General features: G+C 42.6%; 1 protein-coding gene across 1 annotated transcript; it reads left to right on the top strand.

Annotated features, from left to right (window-relative positions):
* The first annotated feature begins 1234 nt into the window (after positions 1-1234).
* On the top strand, positions 1235-25086 carry LOC120929497 (retinol dehydrogenase 16-like). The gene is made up of 5 exons (XM_040340980.1): positions 1235-1584; positions 6603-6936; positions 9923-10181; positions 17252-17415; positions 24731-25086. The coding sequence occupies exons 2-5, from the start codon at positions 6624-6626 to the stop codon at positions 24946-24948; spliced, it is 954 nt and encodes a 317-aa protein (XP_040196914.1). The 5' UTR covers positions 1235-1584; positions 6603-6623; the 3' UTR covers positions 24949-25086.
* Positions 25087-25842: the final 756 nt, after the last annotated feature.

A 25842-nucleotide genomic window follows, 5' to 3' on the forward strand; every position in this document is an offset into this window, starting at 1 on the left:
GGCAGTTTATATGAGAGCTTCAAATATATATGTGTGCGTGTGTATGTGTGTGTGTGTGGGGGGGGGGGGGTTAATGTATGGTGGAACAATGACTATTTAGAGAGCATTCTATGTATGGGGGTGATGTCCATTTACCCGATCAGAGGCGTATCCTGAGAGCCTTGTACAGCCTGCAGTGAGACGAGCCATCTCTGGACCTCATCCGAAGATTTTAGCTTTGCTGATTTCACAGGCCACACCCTGCGCCCAGCGCTGGGAACAACCTCGATTCTGGGTCATCTCGGCCCTCCCTGGGATAATTAGGGAGATGATGATGATGAGATCCTCCTTGACAGACCATACCCCAGGATGGGAAGACAATACAGTGTAGAAAGCCGCACAAAGGAGGGTAGGTCGAGCATTGGGCAGAGCTTAAGGCTCCCCCTCCACCAGTCAGATTGTGTGCAGCTGTTCTGGTTAGTCACTCTGCCCCCCTTTGGCCAAGCACTGCAAACTGCCCATAATATTATTTACAAGTTCTGTGCTATAGCAAGTCGGCCGCTGTATTTGTGCAGAGGCGGCCGCAGGAGCCGGGACTCAGGAAGACGGGTCTGGGGGAGCTTTTTTCCTTGCAGGGGTGGCTTTTTGCCCCCCCTGCAAAGTGCCGACCTAGGCCTGGGCCTTGTCGGCGTAGGCCAACAAACTCCACTGCATTAGTGGGTGTAGAGGGTAAATGCCAATTGCTAAAATCCTCATGTGCAGCACATCAGGTATCGGGCAAATGCGGAGAGGGAATTCATAGAAACAAGTGTGCCAGATCACCCTCTCTCTGGATTTTTTTCTTTGAGGTTTTATCTGTTGGCCCTCCAATTACATATGGAAATCTGTCCCTTTCTAGTTACAGCTATATTTAGTATATATACTGTATATATATATATATATATATATATATATATATATATATATATATATATATATATATATATATATTCCCATCCTGCATATTTGTCATTACAGTTTAATCCTTGGAAAGAGACACCAGTAGCTCACTAAGTCACTGAAGATGGTTTTTGAGCAATGTGGGATGGATAGTTACTGAGTTCAGTGCAATAAAGTATCTTCAGGTAATACCAGTTCTTGCTGTTATCCACTCCTTTCTTTATCCCTCCCTGTCCCGCTGATGCTCCAGGTTAACATGTTCAGCCTATCATTGCTTTGCAAAGTCTTCCCTTTCTAATTAATAAAAATGCAACTGGGCATCTGAACCAGTCCTAAAATGTACTACTGCCAACCTATTGTCACAGTTTGTTGTTTTCATTGAGACTCATTCAACGGAATCATAAAAGGAAATAGAACAAGCTGACCCAGATAAGGTAAAATAACAAGCCACATTGCTATGCTGATCACGACTCCCAGTGTTCAATATAAAGACACTCCTCAGCAGATTAAATACTTTTTTTTTTTTTTATAAATCCCAATCAATGTCAATTCAGCTAGAACTTACTTAGTAGCTTTCAGGCTGTCAGTTTTCTGTTGCTGTCTGAGGCATCATGGGGAGAGCTCCCCTCAGTCCCTTCTCTATGTTATCTACAGACCAGAATTAAGGTAAAAACTGAAAGGAGTTAGAATCTAGCTAATTTAAATTGAATCTATAATTTTGAGTTACTTCTTATTATGTTACGGTACTTTTTGATGTGAATTTCATTTTTATACATGCTTGCTGTTTCTTTTTCTATGCTTGCATTTCATTTACAGAATTGTAGATGGTCCTTCTGATAGCTATCTGTATTTCATGTTATTAGATTGTAAGCAACCTTGCAAAATGTTGGGATGTATGTTGTGCCCAGGTTGCAGCCGTTTTGCCGGCAGAATATGTATTTTTTTTGTTCAATACGTTTTTATTAGAAGGTATATAACATTTTACAGTAAGAGAAAAACTGAAAGAGGTATATTATCCCCACATGACAAATACAATGAAAGTATATCTTATCGTGTGGCAAGGGCCACTCACGAAACCATCTGAAATACTCTTAACTAACATCTTGATTAAGGGACAGTCATTACTTCTGGGCCACTGAAAATCTATGGCTTAGGAGTGGGGCCACTAGACAATATAAATAGAACATCCGGGGGCTACATACCCAACAAAACCTCCAGTTACCAAATAAAAACTGTGCGTCAATAAAAAGAAAAGAGGAAAGAAAAAACATGAAAAGAGAAGAAAGAGAGATGGGGGGGGGGGGGGGGAGAGTTGACCAGCCTCTACAGGATAACATCTTAAGTGCCTGTTTACTTTTCTCAAATGTCCTTATTGGGCCATAATATCAGCAAGACCACATCTTGTTTGTAAAAAAGGATTTATTTCTCAATGTGAGCGTACTGTTTTCCATATAGTAGATACGATCCACCTCCACAAGCCATTGGCGTAACGTGGTGGTAGAAAATGTATTTTGAACATGACAGTTGCCTGGTTGTCATAATTATCCATTAGCCTTTTTTTTTAAGGCACTGACCTGAAACAATTAATTAGAACAAGACCAGTTCACAAAGATCAGTGTTATGAGAGTTAGGCTGGCCATATATGGTAGAATTTCAAAAAAAATTGTTAGATAGCGCAAGATTATCAGAGTATAGATAACAATGGCCCATAAATGTTAAGTATATAATTAATGAGGTAATAATATAAAAATTAATTAATAATATTAGTCCATATTCCAGAGAAATTCAATATAGTCCAAGGTAATACTAGCGGCAGCAATCCCAAAGCAGAAGCAGGCTCTGAAAATGTGTACAAAAAAGAAAGAAGGATGCGCCAATCTAAGTGCAGTAGAATAGCAGCAGAGTCTTCAGCGATTGGATCCGATTGGTTCGTTCCCTTACTCCACGTCACTTCCGGTGCGACGGTCCACCCTGAGACGCACGCCGTCTCGTACGACGGCGTGCACTTCCCCTATGGTAGTCCAGGATATTGGAACGCTTTACCATCAGCTCCCCCGTTCGCTGAAGACTCTGCTGGGGACCAGGACTTGCCAGGCACCTAAGTGACTACAGACCACAGCTATATATATGTCTTATACTTCCTATATTTTGTGAGTAGCCATTTGGCTGTATGTTTACACAATTTTATTAAAATTTCTTATTCTACTGCACTTAGATTGGCGCATCCTTCTTTCTTTTTCGTATTTCGAAAGAATTTTCTTTTGAAAATCAGAAAATTTGTGCGTTTTGTGATTGATGATGCCACTGTTCTGTCAAGTTCTCCTACCCATCAGTAACTCCAACCGCTTAACCTCGGGTTTATTTAAAACCAGCAGTAATTGGAGTTTTTGACAAATTGGTGGTTGGACACAACACTGGCAACCGAATAGAGTCCGGTGCAGGATATTATGAGCGGAGATTCGTACTCCGCTCCAATACTAGCCAACAAAATGGCCACCTCCGATGCAGCGATTCTCGTTAGCCAGTGTTTCGTCACTTATGGCGACCCATTACATTTGGCTACCCGCTGGAATGCGCATGTGTGACGCTGCCATATGCGTTCCAACACTTTTAAAAATGCTAATAAAAGCAATTACTAAAACGTTCACAAATTCCTTTCAGCTAAATTCTCTAGCTATATTCTTCATCACATTCGGCTGCCCATCACATTTGGAACGCATATGGCGGTGTCGTGCATGCGCACTCCAGCGGGTAGCCAAATGTAATGGGTAGCCATATGTGACGAAGCACCGCTGTTCAGTCTTCCTGTACCGGACTCTATTCGGTTGTCCGTGTTGTGTCCAACCACCAATTCGTCAAAATCTCAGATTACTAAGGTTTTTAAAAAAAGGAGGAATTTAAAGGAATACTGGGAATTGCTGTGATTTAATGCTGATTTTACTACGGTGTTTGTGAGTGTATTTTTTATAGCTTGTACATGGTGTTGTATTAAAACTGTTATACAGTATCACGCTATTGTGCACTTTTTTTCCTTCTGTTCTTATCCTTTATATGGAACCACATGGAACGATTCTTTGGAATTTGAATTTCGATTAACACGTTGGGAGTGTTTTTTAAAAAGCTTGGTTGCCAAAGCACGAGAGTGTGAGGCATATCATTTTGGTGAGTGTTCATTTTGATGGGTGACGGAAGCACTGAACACTTGTGATGTGGTGGCAGCTTATGAAGATTTCTGGATCACCTATTTATTTATTTATGAACTTTATTTCAAATACTTGTCACATGATTTAGTGTGCACGGATCTTGTTTAGATAATTAACTGTTTACTTATGCAAAGGTGATTTATTTATACACACTTGTATTTTTTTCACAATTTCTGCATGTGTATTTATATGGTAATTATCCACATAATTTGCATATTATTCACTTAGGAGGATTTAATTTTTCCTCGTTAGCGCTGTTAATATTTGTTTGATACACTTGTGAGGAGAGTTATCACTATATTTATTTATTTTCATGCCTGGAAAACTGACAGGCGGACCTGATCTAACAGCCCGTGTGAAAGGGGCCATTTGTTTTTTGTTGCTCAGCATCATTTCCGATTTTAAAGTGCTTTTTCGAAAACCTTTGCAGTGTATTTAACCGCTTCCCGACCGCCGCATGTACATATACGTCGGCAGAATGGCACGTACAGGCACATTGGCGTACCTGTACATCCCTGCCTAGACGTGGGTCGGGGGTCCGATCGGGACCCCCCCCCCCCCCCGCGACTTGCGGCGGTCGGGTCCCCTCGGGGAGCGATCCGGGACGACGGCGCGGCTATTTGTTTTTAGCCGCTCCGTCGCGATCGCTCCCCGGAGCTGAAGAACGGGGAGAGCCGTGTGTAAACACGGCTTCCCCGTGCTTCACTATGGCGCTGCATCGATCAAGTGATCCCTTATATAGGGAGACTCGATCGATGACGTCATTCCTACAGCCACACCCCCCTACAGTTGTAAACACACACACAGTGTACACCAAATCCTACAGCGCCCCCTGTGGTTAACTCCCAAACTGCAACTGTCATTTTCACAATAAAGAATGCAATTTAAATGCATTTTTTGCTGTGAAAATGACAAAAATCCCAAAAAATGTGTCAAAATTGTCCGAAGTGTCCGCCATAATGTCGCAGTCACGAAAAAAATCGCTGATCGCCGCCATTAGTAGTAAAAAAATAAAAAAATAATAAAAATGCAATAAAACTATCCCCTATTTTGTAAACGCTATAAATTTTGCGCAAACCAATCGATAAACGCTTATTGCGATTTTTTTTACCAAAAATAGGTACAAGAATACGTATCGCCCTAAACTGAGGAAAAAAAAAAATGTTATATATGTTTTTGGGGGATATTTATTATAGCAAAAAGTAAAAAATATTGAATTTTTTTCAAAATTGTCGCTCTATTTTTGTTTATAGCGCAAAAAATAAAAACCGCCGAGGTGATCAAATACCACCAAAAGAAAGCTCTATTTGTGGGGAAAAAAGGACGCCAATTTTGTTTAGGAGCCACGTCGCACGACCGCGCAATTGTCTGTTAAAGCGACGCAGTCCCAAACTGTAAAAACACCTTGGGTCTTTAGGCAGCAATATGGTCCGGTTCTTAAGTGGTTAATTGACTTCCCTGTTATATCTTTTCCGAAACATGTAGGGTTTTTTCTGTTGCCTCTGCATTTTTCTGTGTTTTGACACCTGTCTGTAAACATTTTTGTATAGTGCAACAACCAAGCAGCTGTATTTCTGTATGATCATGCTTTTCTATTGTTATGATTGTTTTTATTATAGCATACATTTTCTACCAATAAAACTGATATTTTTTTAGCACCTTATTGTCATCCTGGGTTCAGTTCTCATCCACACTATCCCCTTGGGGCATCTCTTTTCCACTCCACTTTAAGGAAGGAAGATGTATGGGTAAAAATTGTTCTTTTTCCCTTTTAGCACAATTGTCTTTCACTTAAATTTTTATTAAGTGTAATATGCTTACAAATTTGACCTTGCGGCCACTTAAAAACATACCACGGATTAACAGAAGGATCTATGTATAATAGCACCTTGTATAGACCTAATCCTGGCTAAAAAGTTACGAGACATTGGTATTCCAGTTGCAAGCTTTACAGCAGGGGTGCCCAATCTCTTGAAGAGCGAGGGCCACTTAAGCGACTTGGTAACTGGTCGTGGGCCACAATCAGTGGAGCGGGCGGATAGCAGGCCACAAAACGTTTTCAATAGGTTTATGCAAAAGAGCTTCACACAAGTCTTTACAAAGGTTTACATGAAGAGTTGTGTTAAACATTACTTATACCTAAATTCTTTAGCACACTTTGCATACATCTGCTTCATAGTGTATAGCCAAATCCTAAAGATCCAACATGTCTAAATTTTGTTTACATGATGTAGTAGTAGTTACAGAGCCTAACATATGATACAGTAATGTGATCACAAGTGATCAAATGATGCTGCTTTAACAGCATATTCTTACTGAGGATTTGATTTCTGAATTGTACTTACTTGAGGTTACTGCTTGCAATTTCTGGAAAAAACTAACATTCTAGAAACCTTAAACATGTATAGGATACATATGTGTATCGAGACTAATTGTGTGGTACCTTCCTAACATGCCACTGTATTTTTGTTTCTGTTACAGTGACTCCATCCTACTGCTGTTATGTGGCTTCCTCTGCTAGTGGTGTTGGGTCTGATCTTCCTATACAGGTGGCATAGACAGAGTCAGATACTGGAGGATCTTTCAGATAAATATGTCTTTATTACTGGATGTGACACCGGATTTGGCAACCTGTTGGCAAAACAACTGGACAGTCAGGGAATAAATGTTCTGGCTGCTTGTTTGACAGAGAAGGGGACACAGAACCTAGAGAAAGAGGCCTCCAGTAGACTTCAAACAGTAATACTGGATGTCACTGACAGCGAAAGTGTCAATTCTGCTGCCAAGTGGGCTTCCACTATTATTAAAGAAAAAGGTGCTTAGTGCATTTCCAGCATTTGTATTTTCATTTTGCATATTTTTCTCATCCGCTTTGATAATTGTGCACATTTTTTCTAGTTAGCAGCTGGGTTTGCCCAAATGCAGTGGAAATCTAATGCCGCGTACACATTATCAGGCTTTTGCCCGGCCAAATCACATCGGAATTCCGACGGAATTCAATCGGAAAAATATAGAACATGTTCTGTGTAGCACTACCCCCGGAGGAGCCGCTGATTAGATTTGGGATCTACTCTCTTTGCTTGACTCACCCCTATTTAACTGGCTCGAACCCTCCCTTGACACATCGGATGTCTAGTGAGTGTATTGGGACCTCTGCTTGGCTGGGGTCACAATAGCAGGCATATAGTGTATAATGACAATATGACAACAGTATTACCTGCTTTGATGGGTGTCTCCTCCAGATGAGAAGATACACTTCACACAGTTAATATATTTAAACCAAAGAGAATGAGTTTACTTTAAGTGGACTAGAGAAAGCAAACATGGGTTTAAATTACAAGTCAACAACTGTTATGCAATGACACACAATGACTCTGCAAGGGCCCTTGCGAGGGTCAGTAAATAATGATAAGGAAAAGATCTAAGCTAAGGAATGGTACCATTCAGTTAAACTAATATAGGCAGTCTATGTTCGCGAGCTCCCCCTAGCGGGCAGTCCTGCAGAACAGCTATCGAAAGATCCTCTCGAGAACAAAACCACGTTGCGGCCGTTGTTGCACTTTAGATTTGTAATCCACAAGTGGTAAGCGATAGAATAAGGTTAGTCAAACAAGCTATTTCTGAATAACAGCGTTGGTGAATTGATCGCTTGTCAGCGACAGCCACATCTGTGTAACAACTATCCAACTAGTGGGCCTATACATTTAGCTAGAGGCCCAAACATGTGTCTCCGGCTTGTAGGGTGGCACTAAATTGTCTGTCTAAAGGGGGAGGTGGAAGTTGAGCAGGTGCTCTCTCACCCAGACAGGCCCGACCCGCCTGACTTCTTCTCAAAGGCACGTTGATGGATCACTGCTCCACAGCACGAGGGTTCCCGGCATCAGACTCTCCACTGTGTCAGTTATCAGCTGGACGGTTCTCCGGTCTCCTAAAACACGGGCTAGGTACTATGGTCTTGCTTCCCTCCAGGTGGTGGGTCTCCAGGTGGATCAAGGCCCAGGCTTCAGGCCTAGCAACACGGCTGTGCTGTTCTCCACAGCTCCGCAGAGGAGAAGATGCAGGTCCAGAGAGAGCGAGATCAGCCCCTCCTTTCCCTTAAGTAACCTTCCCCATAAGTCTGTGCGGAGGTGTCACATGTTCCAATAATGCAGGGCATTGTGGGAAGCGTAGTCTGTTTCTCTGAAGAGTCAATGGAATCCATATCTCCCGCTACTTCTAGTCCCACAATGCATAACTTCTTAGAGGTATCATACATATTTACAAGCGTGGATAAAGTTCTAGCGGGGATTCAGGCCTGTCCTTAGTTTCTGACAGAATGACCCCGCTACATCTATATCTAAACTCCGATGGAATTCATTGGAATTTTCGATGACAAAACTCTGATGGGGCTACACATGACCTGCTCATGTGTATGGGGCATTAATGGAGTAGAAAAGCATTTGGGCAATAGAAATATGGGTTAAAAAGAGTTTTGGATTTCTTGACATGCTTCCCTACATTTTTTTTAATAAATATTCTAAATGGTATATATGATTTATATTTATTCAAATTTGATTTTGATGATTTTGAAAATGTTTCTCTCTGGAGCCTTATAGTGCCAGATCCACAAAAGGGATACGCAGGCGTATCTGCTGATACGCCATCGTATCCCTGTTTCTATCTATGCGGCTGATTCATAGAATCAGTTACGCATAGATATCCCTAAGATCCGACATGTGTAATGGACTTACACTGTCGGATCTTAGGATGCAGTACCGCGGCCAACCGCTGGGGGTATTTCGTCGAAATCCAGCGTCGGGTATGCAAATTAGCACTTACGGAGATCCACGAAGCTTTTTCCCTTCGTTAAGTCTCCGTAAGTGTTAGTTTGCCGTCGCAAAGATAACGCTGCTTTTACAAAGTGTAAAGTTAGTACACCATGTAAAAGTATACCTGTCTTTCCCGCGTCGCTGTCAAATTTCTTTTTAAATTCTTTTTTTTCCCGCCGCATCTCTTTTTTACCCGTCGCGATTCACAAAACTCGGCGCAACGTAACGTAATGCAAAGCACGTCGGGAAAATAGCGTCGAGAGCATGCGCAGTACGTCCGGCGCGGGAGCGCGCCTAATTTAAATGGGACTCGCCCCATTTGAATTGGCCCGCCTTGCACCAGACGGATTTAAGTTACACCGCTGCAAATTTCCAGGTAAGTGCTTTGTGGATCGGGCACTAACTTGTGTAATTTGCGGCGGTGTAACTTAAATCACAAAAGTTACGTTGCGCCCGCTGGTTGTGGATCTGGCCCATAGTGTCTCCCCTGGGTTAAATGGTAGCTTTCACTACTAAACAGGGACAGACTCACCCAGACCACACACATAAAACAAAATCATGTTTTTGATTTCTGCAAAACATTTTAAATAATTCTGTTGCCTGGAAAATTTTTATTTTTTAAAAGGTAGCCTACTGACTCCTGAGTCCTAGTTCTGATGTTAGTACAGCAATTTCCCAGAAGCCGACAGGCTGCTGCACACGCAGGCTGAATGTTGGCTGGTTTCTGTTGAACTGGCCGATATTGGCTGATATTCAGCCTATGTGTACCAGGCTTAACTTTAAATATTTAAATACTTTTGAAGGTGTTATGTTTTAGAAAGATGAAAGTAGCAAGCTAACCCACTTACATGTACAGTATATAAAACACCACCATCTTCCATCTTTCCGTCTAGCAGTGTTACCTGTAACAATTGTATAATCATCAATTCAAAATCTTAATTAAATACAACTATAAGCCTAATGTTCTCAATATTTGATAATGTTCATTTGCAGGTCTCTGGGGCCTGGTGAACAATGCAGGCATTGGTATTCCTGCAGGCCCCAATGAATGGCTTTCCAAAGATGATTTCTTGAAGGTTATAAATGTAAATCTACTGGGTGCCGTGGATGTAACACTTCATTTCTTGCCCTTGATCCGAAAAGCAAGAGGGAGAATTGTCAATGTAAGCAGTGTGGCCGGTAGAATCAGTATCTGTGGTGGAGGATACTGCATATCCAAATATGGAATAGAATGCTTTTCAGACAGTCTTCGGTGAGACGTTATACTTTTTTTTAATATTGTTCACCATTTTATGAATGTAGATCAATATAAAGCTGCCTTCTTTTTTTCTGTATATAATCACTGATTCTCCTAGATGTGCACTGCCGAAAAATTTCATTTTTTGAGGGGGGGTTATTCATTATGATCAAAATTCATAAATTTGTAAGTTCCTAAATTCGAAAATCCAAAATCAGAAATCCATAAATTTGTAAGTTTAAAAAAACAAAAATTATGAATTTCAGAAATTTGAAATTTAAAAAATTCTAAATCCGGGAATTTGAAAGTTCGTAACATTGTAAATTTGAAAATTCGATTGTTCGAAATCCGTACATTCGTAAATTGACCACAGCTATCACATGGTACAGGCCTGCTGTGATTGGCCCTGTTTCGTGTGATCACTGCGACCAATCACAGAGCTTTGTGAAAATCTGGTGTGTGTGCTTAGACTTTGTGTCGCTACCATTTTAAGGGCTCACATCCTTCCCCACAAGCAGATACCATGGGGGGCCACTATCCATCATTTTTTCCACTACAACCTGGTTACATTCTTTTTCTGTACAGGTCAGTCTGAGAGCCAGAACCCGATACAACCACTAGTAAAATCTATCACTCCTTTTGAGGTGCTCTGGTGAAGATCTGGTGTCTGTGCTTAGACTCTGTGCTTTGTTAAGGGCACAAACCCTCTCCAAAATGCAAGGGTCCACTATTTAAGGCACTCTGTCTGACACATAAGTGTGTTCAAGGAAATGCCCCCCAATATCTATGAGAAAAATTAAAATGTCACAACCCCAATCGCGTTCTGCGATCCACCAACCAAAATCTACTCCAGATACCCAAAGCCAGATACAAGTCCAAAGGAGAACGAAGATTTGGAATCCAAGGACCTAGACCATGGGTGCTCAACCTGTGGCTCTCCAGCTGTTGCAGAACTACAAGTCCCATGAGGCATTGCAAGGATGACAGTTACAACCATGACTCCCAAAAGCAGAGGCATGATGGGACTTGTAGTTTTGCAACAGCTGGAGAGCCACAGGTTGAGCACCCATGACCTAGACTATGGAACGCTCTACCCCCAGCATCCGGTTGGAGGTGAATCACCTGGCCTTCAGAAAAAAACTCAAAACCCATCTTTTCTGAGGGCAAAAGTACAGTAGGGAAAGGATACTAAGCGCCCAGAGGCGATTCAGTTCGCATGTGTTGAGCTATATAAGTTTCTCACTCACTCACTCACTCATCCATTTTTCCACGACATTCTCATTCTTTTTATGCTTCAGAAACAGCCTTTCTAAAACATTACCGACATTGATTTCTCTACTGTCACTTAAAAGGCAGTATTCCCTGTGAACAATATCATCATGTCTGCCAGTTGAATGTTAGTTTTTTTTTTTGCTGTAAGTCAATGGGTGCATATTTCTATGTTGTCTCCAAGAATGACATAACCTGCTTCTTGGTCTGAGGGGTAGGCCAGGCCATGATGGCCTCAACCTTCTCTGTCTCAGCTCTGAGGGTGCCTCCTCCTATCTGAACTTCTGTCATACCCATCTGACACTTGCAGTGTTTGATTTTTATATTAGATGCTGCCTGTTTGTCCCGGACTTGAGACAGAGGTGACGGACTCCGGACACCCTGTTGGGTATTTCCGCCAAAGAAGCTCCATTCCAATTCCTGGAACACAAGACCAATGGATCTGGCTATATGGAACTAATATATGAGATAGACTCATTACATGCAAAGCAAGATAGTTCAAGCTGTTATTTGTCATTATTGTGATGATTATGGCTTACAGCTCATGAAAACCCCAAATCCACAATCTCAGAAAATTAGATTATTGCATGCAATCAATAAAACAAGGATTGTACATAGAACAATATCGGACCTCTGAAAAGTATAAGCATGCATATGTACTCAGTACTTGGTTTGGGCCCCTTTTGCAGCAATTACTGCCTCAATGCAGCGTGGCATGGAAGCTATCAGCCTGTGGCACTGCTGAGGTGTTATGGAAAACCAGGATGCTTCAATAGCGGCCTTCAGCTCTTCTGCATTGTTCGGTCTCATGTCTCTCATCTTTCTCTTGACAATGCCCCATAGATTCTCTATGGGGTTCAGGTCAGGCGAGTTTGCTGGCCAATCAAGCACAGTAATCCCACGGTCATTGAACCAGGTTTTGGTGCTATTGGCAGTGTGGACAGGTGGCAAGTCCTGCTGGAAAATGAAGTCAGCATCCCCAAAGAGCTCATCTGCGGAATGAAGCATGAAGTGCTCCAAAATCTCCTGTTAGACGGCTGCGTTGACCCTGGACTTAATGAAGCACAGTGGACCAACACCAGTGGATAAAATGGCTCCCCAAATCAACACAGACTGTGGAAACTTCACACTGGGCTTCAAGCATTTTGCAGTGTGTGCCTCTCCATTCTTCCTCCATACGCTGGGTCCTTAGTTTCCAAATGAGATGCAAAATTTTCTCTTATTAGAAAAGAGTACTTTGGACCACTGAGCAACAGACCAGGTCTGTTTTTATCTAGCCCAGGTAAGACGCTTCTGACGTTTGTTGTTCAGGAGGCTTGAAAAGAAAATTACAACATTTGAAGCCCATGTCCAGGATCCGTCTGTGTGTGGTGGCTCTTGATGCACTGACTCCAGCCTCAGTCCACTTCTTGTGAAAGGCCCCAACACTTTTGAATGGCCTTTTCCTGACAGTCCTCTCCGTGCTGCGGTCATCCCTGCTGCTTGTGCACCTTTTTCCTCCACACTTTTCCCTTCCACATAACTTTTTATTAATGTTCTTTGATACAGCACTTTGGGAACATCCAACTTCTTTTGAATTTACCTTTTGAGGCTTTCCCTCCTTATGAAGGGTGTCAATGATGGTTTTCTGCACAACTGCCAGGTTAGCAGTCTTTCCCATGATTGGGATTCCTACTGAACCAGACTGAGAGACCATTTGCAGGTGTTATGGCTTAATTAGCTGATTAGAGTGGGACACTTTGAGCCAAGAATATTGCACCTTTTCACAATATTCAAATTTTCTGAGATTGTGGATTTGGGGTTTTCATGAGCTGTAAGCCATAATCATCACAATTATGACAAATCACGGCTTGAACTATCTTGCTTTGCATGTAATGAGTCTATCTCATATATTAGTTTCATCTTTTAAGTTGCATTAGTGAAATAAATGAACTTTTGCACGATATTCAAATTTTTCGAATATCGCCTGTATGCTGTCCTTTCATGGTGTTTTTTTTTTAGCAAGTTGTCTGTCGTCTAGCTCTTCCTAAACCTATCACATGGGTGACATCATCGTGGCATTTTGTGATTGGATATGGCCCCTCCCATGCTGCCTGTAGTATGTATTGCCACATAGGGAGTAGATTGTAGAAGGTATAACTTCTGACCCACAGTAGATGCTTCTTTCTAGCATTATAGTCAAACCACTTTGTTTTACTTTTCCTAAGCCTGTATCAGTGTATACATTTTATCCTAAAACTTTACAGGACGCTTGTAGAGGACTTGTGCTTTTTGTTTATGTTTCCATAGCATTTAAATCTGTTGTGGTTGCTACTTACACTGTTCAATTTAGGCTTACTACCACTTTTTTTTTTTTTTTGTATAAAATAAAATGTATTTAAACAGTTAAAGGCTTCTGGGGGTCCTGGGCAATTGCTTCCAGTCGAATAGGGGGTGCTGGGCAATTGCTTCCAGTCTTCTGGGGGGTTCTGGGCAATTGCTTCCAGTCTTCTGGGGGTCCTGGGCAATTGCTTCCAGTCTTCTGGGGGTACAGGCAATTGCCTCCGTTATCTCTAGGGGCCCATCCAATGATCCAATCATCTTCAGTGTTGCAGGAGCCCCAGCTACATCAAGTCAGGTGTCTGAATGTCCCAGTTAGTCACCTCCAGTGTCCCGAATGTCCGGGATGGCCAATCACTACCAGTGTCCCAGGGGTGCTGGCCAATCACCTCTTCTTGTACAGACATGGTTTGAGCTGCAGTCCTGGATGTTTGGAAGCATCGCGAGCCAAGCGGTTTTTGCTGAACTCAAAGAGGTAGAAGTGACTGTTGTCTGTATTCTTATTCACGCACTTGAATCCCAACTGTGACATGGCAGGAAGAAACTGCCTGACGTCATCAAACCGACTGCTGACCTCAGCAACCAATAGCACTCCCTCCATCTTCAAAACCCGATTTGCCTCTTTTAGAAAATCGCTGAGATTTTTCCCCATCAGAGACAGACAGAAGACAGCGATATCGACAATCTCGTCTGACAGCGGTACCTGCGCCATGTCACACACAGTCACAAGATCATTCAAAGCCACCAGATCAAAGGAGTGAACTTTATTTTGAACACTGCGTGCCAGCTGAGCATCACCACAGCCAAAATCTGCCACCACCAGTGAGGCTGGCCTGTTTTTGACATATTTGATGATCTCGGTGATGGGATTGACGGGCCAGCGTTGGACCTGTTGGGAGAATCCCGTGTGATAGATGGTGAAGGCCTCAGGATCACCCTGGAAGAGGTGTACAGCTGCCTGACTCTCTGATGTATACAGCTGTTCATTAATGTATCGAAAGTGAGTAGAATGCAGCCGCTGCTCCATACGGGAACGCAGAGTCACGGAGCGGTCTGTTCCCTCTCCCTCTGGTGGAATTGGGTCATTCGCACCAGCGGTGTCTTCAGGATTCTCATCATTCTCTACCACTTTTTAAGCTCTAATGAATCAGATTGCGGCATTGTTGTATTTAAGCCAAGTAGTAATGTAAAAAAAATAAACTCAATTACACATGCAAACTATGTGATGCCATAATATGGTGTCAATGACGCTGGCTATGAGGATTATACTGTTCCATGTCACACTTGAGGTTACATTAAAAGGTAAGCCCTCAACTCGCTGTACAGCTTTTTTGCATTTGTACATGTGCCCCCATGGCAGTACCCTCATGCCCTTTTTTGACATATGCAGATAATATTTCATATTAGCTTTGAAAATTATCAGAATTGATTTTTAATATTTGCCCTCAAGACTTCAACAAGGTTCGTGTAGCAAGATCCTGGGGCCCCAGAGGCCTAATGGTGACCTCAAGGGTTAGGGAGAGCTGACATCCTTCCTTGTAGAATGGGTGACCAGGCATGGTGGGTGTGATGCAAGAAGAATGATGTTCACCAGTCACTTTTTGAATGCGAACAAGAGATTTATTGTCTCTTAACAGAACTGTGGGAGTGCGGGTTAGGGCCAGAACACCCTTGAGTAGATGCAATGGTAATTGGCAGACTCCGAGATTTCTATAGGTAGAGGGGCTATATACAGTGAAAGGTCTCCAGCCGGGTAACACTTTTGTATAGTTAGGACCACTGTCTCCTATGGCAACTAATCTTGCAACAGTCACTAAAGGTAGTTGTACATAACTCTTGATAACACAGAACAGTCCTTTACTTATCTCACAGTATTTCACTGTAGATCTTCACTCACTGAGCTCCCAGTCTCTCACTAGACTTCCAGATCCCAGTTATCACTGGATTCCCTGAGCTCTTCCACAGCTATCCTACTGTACACTCCTCAAGCATCATCCCCGCTATCTTGCTGGGTCCCTGGCTTGGCACTTGCTGATGCTTTCCCACTTCTTCACCGTCCCCGGCTGGTGAGAAGACTGCTCAGATACACAATAGTCTCCAGTAACAAGGTGGTTGGTCCCTTAGTGGCAACAACTTCCCCTCTACCTCCGAACTCAACTGGTTCCCCGTCCAATCCTGCAGTACCAGCCCGGGGCGACATAACACACGTCCACCCAGACAACCGTCCAGGTGGCACAGAACCCTGATCACCTGACTCCACTAAAATAAATAGGCTCTTCCAGCCTGCCAAGGGACTAAAGAAACTCTTACCAATTGGCTGAGACACCCCATCCATTCATGATCTGACCTTGCTAAGCCGTCAATCTAATGTCACCAGCCACAGTGCCACCTAGTGACAGAAGAGAAAAGGTGCAGCAATTCCAGAATTTAGGGAGGAATCAATTGATCTCTAACAATTAACCAGGATAATTACCTCCTTACAAACTAAATTTGTTAGCAACCCTGTCTAAACACCAGGGTGCTACATTTGGATTTATATTTGAAATTTTGATGAACACCCCATGAACTGAACCCAGACAAATTTGTTCATCACTACTGGGCATTACCAGGGTTCTTTGGTCTGAGTGCCCCCTATATCTGTATCCCCACTCTTCCAAATTAGTTTTTAGTCATCCCCAATCAGACATAGAGAAGTGCAGGTACATAGCCCAAAAGGTGAGAGCAATATGCAGAGACAACATGTTTATGATACTCTTCACCCTTTTACGTTGGTCCGGGGTTGTGATCTACTAAGTAGGCCTGGTAGTCAGACTGGGTCTACGTTTGCAGAGTGGTTCTGTGCTGTCCGTCCCGAGGGAGGAAACCACTCGATGAAGAACCTGTCTGGGAGAGCACCGAGCACGAGGCTGGTATCTCAGGAGAGGCCTTAAACTTCATCGAAGGATGCACTATTACTGAAAGGCTGAGTGATGGTCGCCTGTCAGTTCTGAGTTCACAAGAATTTATTCAAGAGAGAGCCGGGTGCTTAATCCTGTCCTAAGAGGATTCTGGACCAAATATATCTCCACCTTTGGCAAGGTCTGTGGCAGAGACTTTGCTAAATTTCTGTGTGACATCCTGGCTGCTAGGTTAGTGAGAGAGGCCTACCTGGGTGCACAGTACCCACTCTGGCTAGAGTGGCGACGAAAGCCACGTTGCTGGAAGCAGGAGTGCTTCCGAACAAAAGTTACACACCTGAACCTATTACCTATTACCCTTCCAACTCTTCAACTACTACTTTTATTCCTTTTACCACGTTGGGTAAATAAAGCAAAGAAAAAGAAGCCTAAAGTGTGGACATTGAAGTTTTCCTCAACTCTCATCGTATACCCTAGATGGCGAAGGATTAGAGGTAACATGCCACCCAAAACAAACCAGCAGCTCCTTCGGGGGTAGTGCTATGCTCTTTTTCCAGAAGTGCAGTAGTAGAATGTTTTTATTATGCTGTTTTTTTTTAGGAATGAAATGCATCCATTTGGAGTGAAAGTGAGCATAATTGAACCTGGATTTTTCAGTACACAAATAACCAACACGGATTTACAAAAAGAAAATATAAAAATCTGTTGGGAGAAAGCCTCTGAAGAAGTCCGAGAAGCATATGGAGAAGAGTATTTTAGAAAAGGTGAGTGAAACTACTCTCTGAAATCCACGAACATTAGCTTCAATCAAAAAGCTATAATCTCCATAATATTCAGTATTAGTGGAAATTGTGGTGCCATTATGCTGTTTGCGCAGATGTCTCTGCCCAGCCTTTGGGTTCTGAAAGAGCCCTTTGGCACATCTGCGCACATGCAGGTGATTTCCAATGCATATGCAAAGATGGCTAAGGTTTGGGACTTCACGAATAACCATCTTTGCCCTTGAGTGGGAAACCCCACGCTTCTGCAGATGGATGGGGGACCCCACGCATGCACAGATGTGCCACAGGGCTTACTTCAAACCTAAAGCCCTGAAGCACATCTGCACATGCGCGGGAAGGTGGGGAAAAAAATGTAATTCTCATATAGGTGACAAATGCGAAAGTGTAGCTTTGCAGCAGAGATAAATGACATAAAAGATACTTTTATGTCCAATTGTAAAAGAGGGAGGGAGGAGGCACGACAACAAAACGATCAATTATACTTCACCCACTTCAGCCCCGGGAAGGGTTTATCCCCTTCCTGATCAGGCCATTTGTTGCAATATGGCATTGCGTTATTTCAACTTTTATATGGCACTGCTTTTGTTACTTTCTGTTTTAAAACATATCCAAAAAACAAACAAAAAAATAATAATTTCTTCATCAATTTAGGCCAATATGCATTCTTCTACGTATTGGTAAAAAAAAATCCCAATAAGCGTGTATTGATTGGTTTGCACAGAAGTTATAGCATCTATAAACTGTGGGTTAGATTTATAGACTTATTTTTTTTTAATTGTTTTTACTGGTAATGCGATTTTTAGCAGGACTGTGACATTGCGGCAGACAAATTTGACCCTAAGTGACACTTTCTGGGGACCAGTGACACCGATACGGTGATCAATGCTAAAAAGAATGCACTGATCACTGTAAAAATGACAATGGCAGGGAAGGGGTGATTAAAGGGTTAAAGGAGTTGTAAAGGCGGAAGGTTTTAGAACGTAATGCATTCTATGCATTAAGATTAAAAACCTTCCGTGTGTAGCAGAGCCCCCAGCACCCCCCAATTACCTACCTGAGCTCCTCTCTCCAGCAATGTCCACAATCCCCTTTAGCCATCCTGTACACTCCTCCTCATTGGCTGAGACAGAGCAGTGGCGCTATTGGCTTTCGCAGCTGTCAATCAAAGTCAGTTAGTCGATCAGGGGAGAGGGGTTGGGGCTCCATGTCTGAATAGATACACAGAGTTCTTACTTGGCTTGGGTTTCCCCATAATAAGCTGTTGGCTGAGGGGCACTCAAAGGAGGGAGGGACTAGGAGCAGCAAAGACGGAACTGATAAGTGAAGGATCGGGGCTGCTCTGTGCAAAACCATATGCACAGAGGAGGTAAGTAGCTGCTGACTTTTAGTAATCAGACACTCACTTGTTCCACGGTCCAGCGATGCGGGTGCACAAAGCCCCGCTCCTCTCCTCTCCGCGGCGCCGGCATTGTTACTGTGGGTACCCCCCCCCCCCCCCCCCCAAAAAAATCTGACATGCCAAATGTAGCATGTCAGGGGGTCTCCTACACTTAAAGTGGAAGTTCCATTTTTGGGTGGAACTGCACTGCAGCTCTGTATTTATGAATACAGTGGAACCTTGATTTACGAGTAACGCGGTTAACAAGCGTTTTGAAAGACGAAAACTTAAAAAAAAAATTCTGACTCAGTTTGTCAGTGTTGTCTCGCAAAACAAGAAGAATTCAAGCTAATGGGTTGTGCAGTACCCCATTTGGACAGAGGTGCGGGAACGTTTCGGAGCCGTTCGGAAATACTTGAAAATACTCTGAAATACTTGGAAACACTCCGTTCCCGAGTGTTTCCGAGCCTTTCCGAGATCAGCCGAGCTGTCCCCCACCTCTGGCCACATGCTGTATTGCATGCAATAGAAGTCAACGCGGAACAAATTATCTTTGTTTCCATTGACTTCTATGGGGTACACACTGGTACACACGGGCCAGATGTTGGGAGACAACGGGCGGTTAAAAAAAACGTCCGACATTCTGCCCGTGTTTATGCATGCTGGAAAACCAGCAGTCGACTGAACAGCAATCTGAAAAAAGCTATTGTACCGCATATTTTTATAAATGACATCCACTGGGGAGCCTAGTGTTATATATCAGAGGGAACTATAGAAACATTTTTTTTTACCTTAACCTGCCTGGCGGTGTTCCCGAGACTGACTCTGGGTTAGATTTTCCTGCTGCGAGCGGTAACCCCGAGTCAGTCTCGGGCTTGCCTCGCTAGATCCACAGGCACTTTTTACTTACCTTGTCCCTGGATCCAGCGATGCCACCGCGCTGTGTGAGCGAGCGGGACCTCGCTCGATTCACATAGTGCCTCCGTGTGACGCCGATCTCCGTTCCCTGCGACGTTACGACGCACGGGGACGGAGAACGGCGCCAAATTCAAAAACGTAAACAAACACCTTACATACAGTATACTGTAATCTTATAGATTACAGTACTGTATGTAAAAAAAACACACCCCCCCTGTCCCTAGTGGTCTGTCCAGTGTCATGCATGTCATTTTATATAATAAAAACGTTTCTTTCTCCCTGCAAACTGTAGATTGTCCATAGCAACCAAAAGTGTCCCTTTATGTCAAAAATAGTTTTAGATCAGCTAAAAAACAGCGATAATAAATTATAATCACTTGCAGAATTGTGCGATAGCGATTTGTGGGGAAATTCGTCATAAAAAAAAAAAAAATAATGACAGCAACAATTCTGCAACTGAGCAAATTTCAGTGATTTTAATTTGATTACATTATTGAATAATTTTTATTATAATTATATTATTATTTGTTATAATTATTTATAATTATTTATTATATTATAATTTATAATTTTGTTTTTAAAAAAATGTCATACCCGGGATGCCTATTAGAATCTTGTTTGGTCAGATTTAAGTGAGTTATTCCTAAAAATTACAGGCCTACAGTATAAAACGCCAAATTTCCTTGCAAATAATGGTACCGCTTTCAGCATGTTTTTACTGAAAGAATCATACCGCCAGGGAGGTTAACAAACACTTTAACTATCTTTAATCCATATGCTGCTAGCATCAGTAAGTACTGTGGATAGGAAGGTATATTATCTTTACTTGTTTTAACGTTTTTTAAATTTCTTTAGTTCCCTCTTGGTTTCTGGCCTAGGCCAAAATGATGTCATAAAGTAAAAAGAATAAAAAACACCAAAAGCGCTGAAGTCCAGAAAATCAATGAAGGCAATAAGCTGATGCCAAGATGGATATTAAAGCCAAAACAGTTCCACAATAATCCATCAACAGATTATATGTATGGAAAGGAACCGTTGAGATCCTAATAGTAGGAGTTAAATCAGTAGGGTGTAACATAGATTTAGTCGTGCTCAATGCTGTATCCTGGCCTAGGCCTACAAGGCCCAGGCCTAGGGCAGCACTTTGCAGGGGGGCAGCACGGAAAGAGTCCCCGCCGGCTTGCACTAAACTGTTAGTTAATTTTGTCCTATCATCCTGAACAACAGACCTTCCTCTCTGTGCTATATGTTTTCTGCTGTACCATAGTCATATTCAAATTAAGGGACTCCATTGCCCCCCCTCCTCAGAACTAGTGTCCCCACTCGAAATATTCATGGCAAGGGGTGTGGCCTTGACAGGAAGGGGCAGGTCATATTTAAATTAGGAGGTGCACAAGTTTAGTCAGGCCTAGGGCAGCACAAAACCTAAATTCACTACTGGCCATGCTGCTCCATCAACCAGGAATACTGACAGCTGAAAAGACAAGAGTAAGGCCTTGTACACATGATAGGTTAACCAGAGGACAACGGTCTGAAGGACCGTTTTCATCGGTCAAAACGATCGTGTGTGTGCCCCATAGGTTATTTAACCATAGGTTAAAAATAAGACAACTTGCTTTAAAATTAACCTATGGATTGGTAACCGATTGGTCAAAACCGATCGTTAGTAGGCACAACCATCGGTTAAAAATCCACGCATGCTCAGAATCAAGTCGACGCATGCTTGGAAGCATTGAACTTCGTTTTTTTCAGCGCGTCGTGTTTTACGTCACCGCGTTCTGACACGATCGGTTATTTAACCTATGGTGTGTAGGCGTGACGGACCATCAGTCAACTTCATCGGTTAACCTAGGACAACTGTCCTTCAGACCGTTGTCCTCTGGTTAACCTATCGTGTGTACGAGGCTTAAAAGAGAGATCGCACAAGCCCTAGTGTGACATTGTTTATTAAAAAAGATATAGACAAATAAATGTAGCACACTCACATTGTGTATATAAAAACAAGCACATCCATAGAGGCTGTGGTTGCTCTCTTGAGTACAGAAATCCAAGCTGGATGTAAAGTGAACTGATAATCTCTGTCTAATAGTCCACAAGCAGCCACCGACAAATGGCACGAGAGCCGCCCGCTCTCAGCAAGGATCCTGGAAAGCAGAGAGACTCTACACAAGGACACATCCACATAATCCTCAGAAGCCAGCTGATAAATGGCGCTTGGTGGTGGCTATGACTACGCGTTTCAGAGGGTGTGGCCTCCTTCTTCAGGTCTACCATGTGGTCTCATGCTGTCATTTATCAGCTGGCTTCTCAGGATTATGTGGAAGTATCCTTGTGTGGAGACTCTCTGCTTTCCAGGATCCTCGCTGAGAGCGGGCGGCTCTCGTGCCATTTGTCGGCGGCTGCTTGTGGACTACTAGACAGAGACTATCAGTTCGCTTTACATACAGCTTGGATTTCTGGACTCTCTCTATGGATGCACTTGTTTTTATCTACACAATCTGAGTGTACTACATTCATTTGTCTATATCTTTTTTTAATAAACTGTGTCACACTATGGCCGGTGTGATCTCTCTTTTACTCTTGTCAAAATGATGTATTACATCCCAGGAGTCTTCAAGGACATTTTTCATCTGGAGGAGGGGAAGAGGGGCTTTCTCAGCAAACACACCATCCTGCCTGCATGCCTGAGACAAGGGAAGGTGTATTCTAGGAAGTTAATGCTACATGAATTATCTGCCCTTACTCAGGATGCCTGTGGCAAGAAATGCTAGGTGGGTTCAAAGTGATTTCTCAACAAAATAAAGCACAGAGACATGGATGGATGTGTAAGTTTGTGTTGAATTAGTGAATAAATAGTGATTTTAGTTTGTGGTGTTCAGATACAGTTTAGGTCCACTTTAACGTCATTTAATGTATTTAAATCGGGCATCAACCTATTGTAGTCCTCTGTACAGTAGAGCTCAAATAGGGAAAGAGAGAAGCAGCACAAGGAGCCAGTTATGGTGTTGTTCTCACTCTTGACATGCTGATAGGAGCAGAGAGCAATAGAGAGCTGCTTCTCTTTTTACTGTCCAGTCACAGGCTGGGGGATGAACAAGACCTGTAAGTATTACAGGTATTTTTCTAATAAATACAATCTGATTTAACCACTTGTCTACCGCCCGCCATCATGTGACGGCGGGACGAAGACCCTCTTGTTCTGGGCGGACATTATATGACGTCACTCCTTCCCGAGCCACTAGGGGGGCACGCGCCTGCTGCGTCACTGGGAACCCGATGCGCGTGCCCGGCGGCCGCGATGACCGTCGGGCACCTACGATTTCCCAGTAACTGAACAGGACCGTGGATCTGTGTAAACACACAGATCCACGTCCTGTCAGGGAGAGGAGACCGATGGTGTGTCCCTTGTACATAGGGACACCGATCGGTCACCCTGCCCAGTCAGTCATCTCCTCCCACAGTAAGAATCACTCCCTAGGGAACACATTAACCCCTTGATCGCCCACTAGTGTTAACCCCCTTACCTGCCAGTCATATTTATACAGCAATCAATGCATTTTTATAGCACTGATGGCTGTATAAATATGAATGGTCCCAAAAATGTGTCAAAAGTGTCCCATGTGTCCGCCGCAATAGCGCAGTCGCGACAAAAATCGCAAATCGCCGCCATTACTAGTAAAAAATAAATAAATAATAAAAATGCTATAAATCTATCCCCTATTTTGTAGCCGCTATAACTTTTGTGCAAATCAATCAATATGCACTTATTGCAATTTTTTTTTTACCAAAAATATGTAGAAGAATAAGTTTTGGCCTAAACTAAGGAAAAAAAAATTGTTTAAAAAAAAATGGATATTTATTATAGCAAAGAGAAAAAAATATTGTGTTTTTTTCAAACTTGTCCCTCTTCTTTTGTTTATAGCGCAATAAATAAAAACCGCAGAGCTGATCAAATACCACCAAAAGAAATCTCTATTTGTGGGAAAAAAATTATAAACATTTCATTTGGGTACAGTGTTGCATGACCGCGCAATTGTCATTCAAAGTGTGACAGCGCTGAAAGCTGAAAAATTACCTGGGCAGGAAGGGGGTGAAAGTGCCCTGTAAGCAAGTGGTTAAAAAAAATGGTTTAATTAACTCCAGCAAAGAATGATCAGACCTCATGCTTCTCCCAGACAAGGCTGTACATTGTTGCGTAGCTGTGTTAATCTTAGAACTGTATGAACAGAATGTAATCATTTATAGGCAGGTGAAACAGTCTTTATAAATCTATTTATTCATCTACATATACATCTCTTCCTTTAACTATTTGTCTGGACACATATGGGGTTGATTTATAAAGAATTTGCATACCCATATGCCCAGTGAGAAGGCATGTATGTTTGTTCTGTGTAAATGGGACAAACAAAGAATGTAAGTAAGGTATATCATGTGCTGTTTGATTGTAAATGATTGATTTTGAATAGAAAATCCTGCAATTGGCCACTAGAATTTAGAAAAATCCTATGATACTTTTCGCCATCTAGTGGTCAAATGCTGTATTTTCCATTTATCAAACAGCACAGGATAATGCCATTTCCCCTCCCCCCCCTCTTTTCTCTGTTACACAGCGCAGACACCATCACCTTTTTTCATTTGACACATTTTTTCTATTTAGGATAGATCACTAGCTGTCTTTAGCTTAAACACCGCCCCAGTTTCACTTAGCAGGATCTTCTGACAGCGCGGGAGTACCTCTTGTTTTTACATTTAGCTATATACATTCATTGTTTGCCCCATTAACATAGAACAAAAGTACAAGCACTTTCACGGGGCAAATGCAAGTTCTTTATAAATCAACCCCTAAGCATGAGGCTACTAATTATTTTACTCTGTTTCAAGTGCTTTTATTATCAATTGTAGATAATATAATACCTGCAATAATCATATATAATATATTGTCATTCATATGTATTTTATCTTTCTATTATGTGAATATAACCTGTATATTTAATATTTTAGTTTGCCGCTCTGTTGATATGATCGGACCACTCTGCACCAAAAAGCTTTCTCGGGTTACAAACTGCATGAAGCACGCACTGACTGCAGTTCACCCATGGACACGTTACTCTGCAGGCTGGGATGCCAAATTCATACTAGTGCCTCTCTCTTACCTCCCCACAGCAGTTTTGGATTTTCTGCAAATGATGGGACAGCCTAAACCAGCCCAGGGGATCTGATTTTACATTTCCAGTGAGATTATGTAAATAATTTCAGCTATCTAAATCCAGTCTGAATAAAAAAAGGAAGTGGATATCAGAATTCTAATTAAAGTGGATGTAAACCCACTCTCATCCTTTCTAAACTACTGCCATATAGCCAGATTCAAGTAGGGCGCCGCATCTTTAAGGCGGCGTAGCGTATCGTATTTATGCTACGCCGCCTTAAGTCAGAGAGGCAAGTACTGTATTCACAAAGTACTTGCCTCCTAACTTACGGTGGCGTAGCATAAATGGGGCCGGCGTAAGCGCGCCTAATTCAAATGAGGAAGAGGGGGCGTGTTTTATGTTAATGGAGGGTGACCCGACGTGATTGACGTTTTTTACGAACGGCGCATGCGCCGTCCGTGTACATATCCCAGTGTGCATTGCTCCAAAGTACGCCGCAAGGACGTATTGGTTTAGACGTGAACGTAAATTACATCCAGCCCTATTCACGGACGACTTACGCAAACAACGTAAAATTTTCACATTTCGACGCGGGAATGACGGCCATACTTAACATTGACTAGGTCAGCTATTTGATGGAATAACTTTACGCCGGAAAACGCCTTACGTAAACGGCGTATCTTTACTGCGACGGGCGCGCGTATGTTCGTGAATCGGCGTATCTAGGCATTTACATATTCTACGCCGAACTCAACGGAAGCGCCACCTAGCGGCCAGCCTAAATATTGCACCCTAAGATACGACGGCGCAGGCTGTCGTATCTTAGCTAGGTTTAAGTGTATCTCAGTTTGAGAATACACTTAAACTTACGACGGCGCAGATTCAGAGTTACGTCGGTGTATCTACTGATACGCGGGCGTAAATCTTTCTGAATCCAGCTAATAGTGCTGATCTATAAGGATATAG

This window comes from Rana temporaria, chromosome 2 (genome assembly GCF_905171775.1).
Source record: "Rana temporaria chromosome 2, aRanTem1.1, whole genome shotgun sequence".
Taxonomy (NCBI): Eukaryota; Metazoa; Chordata; class Amphibia; order Anura; family Ranidae; genus Rana; species Rana temporaria.